General features: G+C 32.8%; 1 protein-coding gene across 1 annotated transcript in view; it reads left to right on the forward strand.

Moving 5' to 3' along the window:
• Positions 1 to 12706, forward strand: part of LOC124361227 — a 91809-nt gene that overhangs the window by 8960 nt on the left and 70143 nt on the right. The window contains exon 2 of the mRNA XM_046815270.1: positions 1839 to 2091. Within this exon, the coding sequence (XP_046671226.1) occupies positions 1852 to 2091 (240 nt within the window). The 5' untranslated portion in view covers positions 1839 to 1851. The remainder of the gene's footprint in view (positions 1 to 1838; positions 2092 to 12706) is intronic.

Consider the following 12706-nt stretch of genomic DNA (forward strand, 5'->3'; position numbering starts at 1 on the left):
TTTTCTGACATGACTTCATCTTGATGTTTTACCTATTATGTCACACTTTTTCAAGCAATTCCAAACATCTTTAGGATTTCCAGATGATGCCAACTTTTTAGAAAATACAAACCTATTTTGCTTGTGTTTGTGTTTTTTTTTTTTGTTATGATATTATTCAATTGGTTTTGTTCTACTTTGTATTTCTCCCAGTCTTCACTTTTCCCAGATTTCCCATAATGTTTCCTCGATTTATTTTTCAGTTTTGTCATTTTTGCAATCTCTGTTGTCCTCCAAGGGGTTTTTCTTTTAGTTATCTTTTTACAAACTATAGGAATACATTCATCATATACATTATTTATCTTAAAAGTAATAAATCTCTCAATATTATCCACATCTTCTAAGCATTTGGCATTATCCCAGTTTAATTCTGAAAGTTGTGTGACAGCTTGGTTTACCTCGAAATTGAAGAAATTTTATAATTGATTAGCTTAGATTTTCTTCTCTTTTTTTTCACGTGTAATATCACAAAATACTACCTTGTGGTCACTCATTTTAATTCCTCTGTGGTATGTTATACTGGGGGCATCTATGATGCCGGTCATCTGGGCCTCAACCAAATTGTCCACTTTAATGTGGTTTATCATAGTGGCTGAGATTGCTGTCATTCTTGTGGGTTCATTTACAATTTGCGTAGCAGGTTGGCATTAATATTGGAAGTGGCACTATTAAATAAGTTAGGCTTGCAGGAATCGCAGCTACAAATTATTGTTCAGGCATGAACAGTACGGTAAAAATTACACCGTGTATAGATTGAATAGTATAAGAACCAAGCAACAACCCTGCTGAAAATATCTTATTTTTAGAAGATGATCGGAGGAGCTTGTACATATCATGCTCAATGCACTAAGACGTCATGCAAGAAAGAATTCACTCAAGAATGTGGTAACTGTTCCATATCCAGATAGCTATGGTTTTGTGTATTCACCATTGTTTACTTAGCTAGATTTAGTGGCATTTAATGGCTTATTAGTTGATCTGAAATCTATATGTCCCATCAGAGTAGCAGTATCATAGAAACATCCAATTCCATCAAGGCCTGTTAATTACTTTCAAATAGTTCAATAACTTCAATATCGTCAATAATAATTATGTTACTATTGATTAAGATCCACTATCATAATGTAAGCATGGACAATTCTAACACTTTCCAACACAAAATTTTGTGTGGGGTTTTTAGTTTCTTGCATTCCTTGGGGCAACATAGTAAATAATAAGGACTTCCAAAAGTGAAAGAGAACAAAAACAACAATGAATATTTAAGGTTTATCGATGCAACTGTTAGCACATGCTTTATTCTAACCATTGGTTCATAATTATTGGTCAATTCTGTAAGGGGGATAAGTTAAATGTTGGGACTACATTTACAAGTATTTTCTTCACGTCACAAAGGAATATTTTACACCCTTTTAACATACTAGAAGTTTTTGCTACGAAGTCTTTGCTAAGTTCCTAATTCCTTATCAATTCAGTGAAGTGGTTGTTTCTGATTCTTTTGTAGATACAGGTTTGCAAAAAGATCTTAAACAGAAAGGTAAATCAGTTAGTTGATAGACAACAAGCTATACATAATATTAAATAACAACTCATACTTTTTCTTATTTTTATGTACTAAAATTAGAATCATATAAAGTGAAATATGTATAGTTTAAATATGATGTTAAACAGCTATTGTTTCTGATTGCCCAGTGTTAGTGATTTATTGTTTTTAGTACAAAGTTATAAGAAATATCTTGCTTTTATTGTTGTAAAGATGTATAATTAAAGTAAGCCAAGCTCCTTACAAGTTTTTGTTTCAGCACAAGTTACAAAATGCAAGAATCAATTGCCAAAGAGGAAGATACTATTTTGGATATAACTGGAGATTGTGATGAAGAATGCCAGGTGATAGAAGTTGTTCAAAAGGATCTGGGTCCAGTCTTTGATCTAACTGCAGATGAAGATGAAGAAATTGAGTATAAGCAGGTGTTAGCAAATTGTAAAGAAGAACCAACATCTTCTCCATTCAAGAATTTTAGTCCAAAAGAAGAAAATACTGTAAAAATTGAACAGGTATGACTACATTACAAACATTAAATTTGATATAGGTTATGAGGCTTACTGCCCCGATTACTATTGAAATGAATGCAGCAATGTGATATGAGAAGCCTTATGCAATTAATGAACACAGTTTGCAATTGCCTCCACTTTATGAGTTTTGGGATAGTTTGTTTTAGGACAGTACAAATTTGTGTATATTAGTTCTGTTTTTTTTTCTTTACATTAAATAAACAGTAAATATTAATTTTAATTTATATAAATTATATTAAAATCCATTAAAAAAAAATTAAATATTGTATATTTTTAAAGTTGTAAACAAATTAAAATTTGGTTTTAATGAGTATTTACAATCCCCATGTTTATGTTACAGCTCATTTTTACTAAAAAAATTATGTAAAATTATCAATACCACTTTGTAAATAAAACATTAGTACCCAAAAAATTAATTTCTGAACTTTCATTGTTTAAAACAAAGGAAAGGAATGGTTACACTTATATTTGAAGGATTTGATTCTAATGAAATACTTTTGCTTGTTACGTGCTGCTCTCTACAGTTTGGTTCTATATACATATCTTGAGCGAATTAATGAAATGAACAGATAAATTTAAAATAAAAGTAAAATTTGTGATTGTTGTATTATCTCTGTGTGGTCATCAGGATAATGTTGAAGCAATTATTAGACTACACTAAGATATTTTACGTGATGAACGTGTTCAATAAAAACATGTGTAGTTACAGACATTACTGATCTCGTATCCAAGCTTGCGTGGAATTTAAAAGTATTAGAAAAATATTTTGAAATAAAAATTAATAAAAGTTATTTCTGCATTTACTGTCATATTATTATTGTATACATGGTTAAAAACTTTATTATAATGATTTTCATACTCTCACAGATTTTGATGTAAAAGCAACATTGGAGCAAAAGCAGTACCTCACATATCTATCAAAGAGAATAAGCAGTAAATTGTAAATAACAGGCAAGATCAGCATTGTTAAGAAAACATGTCCATGAGGCACACGTTTCAGTATAAGTTTGCAATTGCTAGGACAATTCTGGGCTTAACTTGTTTGGTTCTGTAAACTAAAACCCCTTAATTCAATTTACCACTACTTCTCACATTCAAATTTTTAAAGAAATATTTTAAAAACTTCATCAGGGTGCCCATACCCTGCCCCCCCCCCCCCCCCCCACTTACTAGAAAAAGTAATGATTCCACATTCAAATACTTTTTTGTTCTCTTAGAACAAGAAAATGAGCAACCACTTAGTCCTAAAAGAACCTTTTGTGCTGCTTCCAGAGTGATAGAATCTTCTTAAGGTTGGGGGTATGTTACCCACTAACTCCAACAATTATTCCCCTCCAGTAGACTAAACCTAATGATCTACCCTTGCACCCCAATATCTTAACATTTGTGGTTAGTGATGTGCCGCTCCTGGACATCCATAAGGTTGCCCAGATCTCAGTGACGCATCGGTTTTTACTGTACTCAGTTTAGTTTCAACTGGAAGGTATAAATTAGCCAGAAATGAACCTTCCTGGAAATACCTTGTTGAATACCTTAATGGACTGCCCCAAGATTGTGCTTTGCTTTAGATACTGCAAAATTAACATGCAGAAACATAAGAGCTTGGAATCAAGCAATACACCAAGTGTGAAACAATAAACTATTGACCTTTTGGCTGGTTATCAATAACATGAGTGAAAAGAAATGTATATACCTTCCTAGTAAAAGACATCACCACAGTCTTTCCTAGGTTCAAGGGTAACATATTTTCCTCAGACCACTGGCAATCCTATTAACAGATGCTTGAGGAAGATGAAGATCATCATTACTATGGATTTACCAGTGATAATTTTGTCATCAGCATAAAGATAAACATTGCATTCCCAAACCGTTGTTATATCTTTTATGAAAAGAAGGAAAAGTAGTGGACCAATATTTGGCTTCCCCGAGAAAGCAGTGAAAAATTCAAGATGCCATACCACCAGACTTTACTCATGAAAAGCCTATGTTGTAAATATAACTACATCCAAAGAACAAGATCTACATGGAACTCAGAAGCATGTAGTTTCCTTAACAGGGTTTATTAAATACCTAATATTATGTTGTTTTGCTGACTTATTTTATTTTTCTGACAGGCTAAAGAGTTAGATTAAAACATTTTTATACAAAAAGTTATTTTCAGTGTCTTTTTTCAAAAGTTTGTTATTTTTATGTTTAGTGACAGATAGTCTATTAAGTGATTTTCACTATCTGTGTCCATTTATGTGTGTCAGTTATTTCCATGGTACAATAAACACCATAAATAAAACCATAAAATACTCCAGGAAAGGTGATATTTTACAATAACACTTAGTAGTTGTCTGCACTGTGCGTTTACAGTGAAATCACCAAGGTGCAATCATGACAGAGGACTAAGGAAGTGCTGAAATCTAATAGAAAACACCAGAACTAATTGCGTGACATGCGGTTTTCATAGAAATTCTTCTTGTGCAGTATTATGGCAGACAATACAATAAAACAGGAAGAATATAACAATATAATGGTGCATGTCACTTCTTGTAATTTGGCTGAGTGTTGGTGAATATTTTTACATTGGCCTTTTGGGTAACCGTGATGGCAACTAGAAAATAGCTGAATAAATAAATTTGTAAACAAATTGAGTACAATCATTTGAGGTTTCAATATATGGCATTTGTATTCATTAGGTAAAAGAAAAAATAATAGTGGAATGTTGAATTATAAATTGATGACAAGATTTGATTTCAGCGCGCAAGTGTTGTAGTAACCACCCTAACTCACCGAAACTCCGGATTCCAGGAGTCAAGGTTGTACAAGTGCCAGATTTTAAGCAGAAGGTTATTAAAAGGAGCTCAAGTCAATATTCATTTTGTTTATTACTGCTACAAATTCAACGAAAGCTTAATTTATGATAATTCTTGATTATGTGATAACAATTATATTACAATTACTCGATAAACACCATCCTTTCCATAGTCCATTATCTGTATGAAACAAATGTCTTTGTATAATTAGATAACCTTCACCCACACCCTGGTAATAGAGAGGCTCGGGCCTGTATAACTATAAGTGGTATGCTGTAGACTACTCTATAGCAGCATGACATCTCATTATACTATACTAGCTGTTACCCGCGGCTTTGCACGCAATATTTAGAACTGAAGTCCTTATATTACTTAGTAAAAGCAATTATGATGTAATATGACGGGAGTTCTATACAAATTTTAAAACGTAAGGGCATACATCAGGTAGATATTATTAAGTTGATGGTAAATAGTATCAGAGTTTAACTTAATTATTATATCATGTTTGGAGCACTTCTGGTTCTAATTAATTATATACATAACGTCACAGCTAAATCTGCCTTGTCATCCCGATCAAGAAAACACAAATCTCGGATTACACAGGTCTCGGAAACTTACTTCGGCCAAAAAGCGTATATTTCCAGTCCATGTCATATATTTCAGGTCTAAGATATTTCCAGTACCATAGTAGAGTTTGCCTTGTTGTTCTGACGAAGAAAATATATATATATATATACTTATGTAGGACCGAGATGACTACTTCGGTTTAAAAGTGCCTACTTAAGATCGTTTAAATTCACTTACCTACTATGTCACGCTTTAGCTTGCCATATTGCCTCGATCAAAATACTATATATGTTCGATTATCTAGTTTATGGAAATCTATTTTGGTAAAATCGTGTTAACATAGTTGAGTTTGTCTTGTCCTGATGAAGAAAATACACACATAAATAGGACTGAAAAGTGTATTACGACCTAGGGGGAAGTCCTACCTACTTCTTATCTACTTTCGGTATAAGAGGAAAATCCTTATTAAGGTTATATAGGTCCAAAATAATTGTTATTAAAGATTTGCGTTACACTTGTTTTTTGGACTGTAGCCAGGGAACGAATGAATCGTTGAGCCAAGTTAGATTCTCTGTTTTTCCATAAGCCATTGTTAAAATGTAATATCATAATGTCAAGGAAGCTCACCAGTTTAAAGTAACTTAAGTGAAAACATTCATAACTTTATTCATTAAGGTTAGTTTTATAACAGTATTTAATGCATTAGATTATTTTATTTTAATTCATCACTGGCGCAATCTGGAGTAAAATTTATATATTAATGTTTTATTTACTATCTGCATTACACTACCGATCAAGCACTGTTTACTTATTATTGATAAAATTTAAATGTAAACAGATGTTTCAGAAAGTTTGTCGAACTATAGCTGTCAACAGCTGTTTAGTGTCAGTTTAATTTTAATTATAAAACGTAAAAACTACAATTTTTTTCTGAATTCCAAAATATTCTAGGTAATTTTCTTAACTTTTTCTTCATAAAATCCTTCCTCGGATTTCAATGGACATTTTACAAAAAGAATTAACCAAATTGGTCCAGCCGTTATTGAGATTAGCGCTTACCAACACATTTCGCCATTAATTTTTATTTATAAGATGATGTGAAATAATTAATTAATTAATCTTTTGAAACTCTAGATTATTTAAATATTGGGTTCAAAGCTAGAAAGTATGTTAGTTTTTACAAAATTTGATTTGTATGTATTTGGGTTTTGTTTGTTTCAGTATTGTGTATTAATATTGATTTAATACAATTTCTCAGAGAAATTGTTAATGAAAAACATATGAATTGAGATAGTTTGTGAATCAGGGTGTACTTGTGCCGGAACGCTGTTCCGGTACTGCTTTAATAGTAGAAAAATTCATTTATAGGTAAAATGTATTCCATAGAGAACCACTAGAAAATTGTTTTGTCTACTTTAAACTTAATACTTTACTCCATTGCAATTTCGTTATTCAAGTATGAACATGTCTATGCTTAAACAAATCAAGAAATTATTTAGCGTGTTCAGTGCCAAAGCAGAGTTTAGTCAGTTGCTGCTGACTACTCAGCACTAGGCTGAGCAGACACGACACGTGTTAGCATCGACGTAGTGCTGTGTCACAAGCCCAATCCCATTTTTTCATAGTCACTGTAAACACACAACATACTAAGCTGTAAGTTCTGACTTTTTAGAGTTAGTTCAGTAATTTTGTATTCTATTAAAAGCAGTTTTTAGTGCATGAATTTGTTTAATGGAGTCAGTCTTTTTCTCTAATTTCAGTGTTTATCACCACTAAAAAACATACTACCAAATATGTAATTAAAAGCTACACTACTATTTATTCAGTAACTGTTATTTAATTAATGTATTAATATTGTGTGTATCAAAAAAAGATTCTGAGTAATGAACATGTGCTTAATAAAAAACAAGTTGAGTTAGTTTAGTTAATGTTTGTTTGGAATTTATTGCTAATTAGAAAGGAAGCTGACAATAACAAGAAAAAAACTTGAAGGTTTATGACCTTCAACCTCAGTCTTTACTTCTATTGACGAAAGTATACAACCAAAATCTTAACAAATTCTGGTTGTTGTGGTAGAAATATCTACATTTGAAACTGAAGATTTCTCGACCACCCTGTTTGAGATTTTATTTCTTTATTTCCAGTGGACATCATCCAGTTTCAAACGTGTAAATAATATGGTAAATTTGAAAGATAAGCAAAAATACAAAAAAAAAACCATCTTTTATATTATTCTTATCTATTAGAAAATGATAAGATAAAATGGATTATTCCTGTTTTCTTCTTCATGTTATTTTTTATCTTCTGAACAAGCAAATACCTGCTTGGATAAAACATTGTGGTCAGTCAGTTCTTCTTTGTCGGTGATGCTAGAACCATGTCTTTCTCAAATCGCGAATACGCTGACATGCACTTCATCTGCGGGCTGTGCGACAGTAATGCGCGAGCGGGAGTACAGGGCTCGCTATCCTGACCGTGTTACTCCTAGTTCACAGGTGTTCTCCAGACTCCACCAGCGCTTAACAGAAACAGGATCTTTCCATAAGATGAAAAGAGAGGTAGGTCCTAATATTGATGTTAATGCAGATGAAGATATTTTAGCGAGGGTTGAGGATGATCCCGAACTAAGTACTAGACAGCTAGCTACAACTACTGGCCTTTCTCGTTGGAAAGTTTCTAATGTTTTGAAGTCTAATACGTTTCACCCGTACCATTTCACCCTGGTTCAATCACTTGAACCAAATGACTTTGAATCGAGAAGAACGTTTTGTTGATGGCTCCTAAACAAAGACATTGAAGAGTATCACTTTTTCAAAAAATATTGTGGATAGATGAAGCCAGTTTTACAAGAGAGGGTGGTTTCAACTCCCATAACATGCATGTTTGGGCTACAGACAATCCTAGAGCTATGAGAGAATCATCTTTTCAGCATCGGTTCACAATAAACGTGTGGGCGGGAGTAGTTGGTGATATTTTCTTGGGACCCTATGTCATTGATGGAAGCTTAACAGGAGAAAAGTATCTTGACTTTTTACAACATAACTTGCCTCAACTTCTAGATCAGCTCACTCGACAACAAAGAGAAGAGTTAATTTTTCAACACGACGGCGCACCTCCTCACTTTTCCAACAATGTAAGGCAGTGGTTGAATGAAAACTATCCAACTTGGATTGGGCGAGGAGGGACTGTTGCTTGGCCACCCAGATCTCCGGATCTCAACCCCATGGACTTTTATGTTTGGGAATACATGAAGAGCCTGGTGTACAAGACAGTCGTTCCCAACGAAGTGGATCTGCACGACCGTATATTTGACGCTGCAAACAAAGTGAGGGATGAGTTGTCTCACAAGGTTACTGTGCGTGCCATTTGGAAAAAAGCAAGAGCCTGTGTTCAGGAAAATGGAGGGCAATTTGAACATAAAATAAAGTAGAGAGTGTTCTCTAATCGATATGATTGTAATCATACTGTATTTTCACTGCTTGCTTGTCTTTTATAATGAGTAAATACAATGTGTGTATACTTAGTTTTTTAACCAGTTATTAAATTTTTTTAATATAAGCCCATTTTGGTAAATGTTCATGCATAATCAAGTATTTTTTGAAAAACATTTGGCCCAATCCAATTAAAAGCGAACTATTAGATTTTTTGAACCATGTGCAATTATAATAACAATTGTATAAATACAAAATAATTAATGTCTAAAATGATTTTGTTTTTTTTCTTTGTCTTAACATGTTAAAGGATTTCAAAAAAAATTTTGTTAAGATTTGAAACAAATAGTAAGCATGTATTCAGCGAAAATTTTGTTTTAGTTATAGTTTGAACAGTTTTTCAGTTCCCTGTGTTTTCTTGTATTCAAACCACTGAAACAAACATATTCAGATTGAAACTTCAATAGTGTAGTGTATGGTTGGAAAGCTTATAAAATGGCGCAGTTTTTAAAATATTTAGCTACCTTCTTGTATACAGGGTGTAGAAAAATACAATAGACCAATGTTTTTTTATTTTTAACAGATACTTAAATTTTAAACTTTGGAACTATTAACAATGGAGTTTTTATTATTGATCCTTTAAAATTTTCCCTTATTCCTATTAAAAATTTAATGTAGAATATGAAAATTATGTCATTTACTCAAATCCGTTTACAGGTAGTTGAGAAATTGCTGTAATATGTTTAAAAATGGTTATTTTAGAAAAAATTAAAATAATTCTTTTTGAAGCCAATTTTTTTGACTTGGAACCTCTTACATGCATCATTACACTTTATTTACTTTGTAATTTCACCCAAAAATTGTTATAACACTGATGACCAGCCACCCTGTATATCAACAAAATAACTATGTAGGGAATAAATAATAAAACTATACAGGGTGAGTGGCTCTTGGTGTGACAACATTTTTAGGTTATAATGCAATGTAAATGTGATACAGTGGCGGTTATAAAAAAGTCTGACTCCAAAAATTAGGTCTGAAATGAATTATTTTAAATTTTTCTAAAAAATCCATGTTTTGTACGTAAATCTGATATTTCTCAGCAACGTATAGACATATGTGAGCAAACTACACAATTTTTAGATTCTCCGTTAAATTTTCGATTTGAAAAAGTTATTAGTTCAAACGGTAAGAAAAGAAAATTAAGCTTCAGGTCGATTTAAATGGCAAAGTTGTTAAGTTTCAGAAAAACTGAAATATCATTGAACCCCATCTTTTTACCACACCCTGTACACAAGAATGTGTCAAGTGATATTAAAAACTTTGCCATTTAATAGGCTTTAAAATGGTATGCCATATGACCATAGTTAAGTATTCGGTTACCTACTTTTATTAGTTTGAATATTAAAAAACATGCAACCTACAAAAAGATTAAAACAATTTAATAACAACTGTACTTAATTTTTATGTTTTATCAAACTGCCTCATAAAACAGGGAATTGAAGAGTAAAAATAAAGTAAAGCAGTTTAAACATTAAAACATTAAAAGTCAAATCATTGCAGTTCATTCTCAAAATGGCGACATTCTTTTCTCACACAAGCTCTTGCTCGCTTTCTCATTGCTCCTGCGGTCATTTCAAAAGACAGTTATTCCCGAAGCCTTTGAGCAGCCAGACCAATTCTCCCTCGTAATGTTTTTCTGAGTTTACTGGGGTGGAATAAACTTCCTGATTAAAAAACCCCACACAAAAAATGTCAATAGGTGTAAGGTCTCTTTCAACATTGTGCAAATTGTTCTAGAAGGTTAGGTAGGTCATGTTGCAAAAAATCTAAGTAGATTGTTCCATTTACAGTTCCATCAAATATGTGAGAGCCAATCAGTTGGTCGCCTAAGACTCAACACCAAACATTAATACTAAAACGCGTTTGAAAAGATTGTTCACTTGTCCGGTGTGGGTTTTGTTGATCCCAGTGGTGCATATTATGACAATTGAAAATTCCTGCTCTTCTAAACAACGACTCATCAGTTCAAAGGATTTTTCGAAAAAAAATTACGCTGCTCTATGTCTCTGTTTAGCAACCAACGACAGATTTGTAGTCTAGGAGCATAATCAGTTGCTTTCAGACCTGGAACAGGCATAAAATTGTATGGATGGTACTTATTCTTATGCAAAATGTCCAAAACCTACGTCTCTAGCAAGTTATCTACTACTAACTTCTGGATCATTCCGTACTGAATTTAGAACTACTTCATCTAATCCTACATCATGAACAATGTGTCCTACTTCATTAGGTCTTTTGTGAACTGTACCTCCCTCCACAAGACGTTGATGGAGTCTTGAGAACACAGAATGACTGGGAAGTCGGCGATCAGGGTAGCGAGCTTGATGCTCTCTTTGGGTAGCACGCGCATTTCCAACACAAAACCCGTAAATAAAGTGCATATCAGCGTATTCTCGAGTAGTGAACTCCATAGCAGCCTACACTTGACTAAATTGAGCAAAAATAGTTTATTGGAGGTAGAAGTAATTCATATGGACACTGGTCTTACAAAACAAGATAAGGAATGAATGTACAATACTGGTGAAAGTGATAAGATAAGGAATTAAAACATTGATAAAGGATGAGACCATTAATCCATAACTAGCATCCATAAATTATTTTAAACTGTTTTACTTTTTTGTAATCTTCAATTCCTTGTTTTATGAGGCAGTTTGATAAAACACAAAAATTAAGTACAGTTGTTATTAAATTGTGTTAATCTTTTTGTAGCTTGCATGTTTTGTAATATTTAAACCGATAAAAGTAGGTAACCGAATACTTAACTATGGTCATATGGCATACCATTTTAAAGCCTATTAAATAGCAAAGTTTTAATATCACTTGACACATTCTTGTGTACAGGGTGTGGTAAAAGATGGGGTTCAATGATATTTCAGTTTTTCTGAAACTTAACAACTTTACCATTTAAATCGACCTGAAGCTTAATTTTCTTTTCTTACCGTTTGAACTGATAACTTTTTCAAATCGAAAATTAAACGGAGAATCTAAAAATTGTGTAGTTTGCTCACATATGTCTATACGTTGCTGAGAAATATCAGATTTACGTACAATAACACGGGTTTTTTAGAAAAATTGAAAATAATTCATTTCAGACCTAATTTTTGGAGTTAGACTTTTTTATAACCGCCATTGTATCACATTTACATTGCATTATAACCCAAAAGATTTTGTCACACCAAGAGTCACTCACCCTGTATAAAAAGTTAACAATACAAGAAACAAATAACAGAAAAAACAAGAGAATCATAATACCAACAGCAATAGAAATAACATGCATAAAAATAACAATGACTAATAATGTCAACAACAATCCAACTTGCATAAAAGAACAATATCAGTCACAAGAATCAATGACAAAATGAAAAAAGCAATAACAAACGAGCAATCACACAATATTGTTATCAAAAATAGATGAGACATGCTGACAGCAAACAAAGTCACTCAGAGCCATGCAACAGAAAGTTTTTGACAGAAGCTTTAAACTGATTAGGAGAGCAGGAAAAGAAGTCCAAGTAAATGGAGATGTGGTAACCCAGCCGTTGAACCCGCTGCATCATGTAATTGGTCTCCAGGGAGGAATTATGATGTCTCCTGGCGAACAACTCCACGGATCTCGTACGCCCGTGACATCTAAAGCTCACACATTCCAGAAGAAATGGAGAATCAATTGCACTGGTAACCAGCTTGAATAGGAACATAGCATCTTTGACATCTCTTCTCTCCTCCAGGGAGGTT

Source organism: Homalodisca vitripennis, chromosome 4, assembly GCF_021130785.1.
Source record: "Homalodisca vitripennis isolate AUS2020 chromosome 4, UT_GWSS_2.1, whole genome shotgun sequence".
Classification (NCBI taxonomy): Eukaryota; Metazoa; Arthropoda; class Insecta; order Hemiptera; family Cicadellidae; genus Homalodisca; species Homalodisca vitripennis.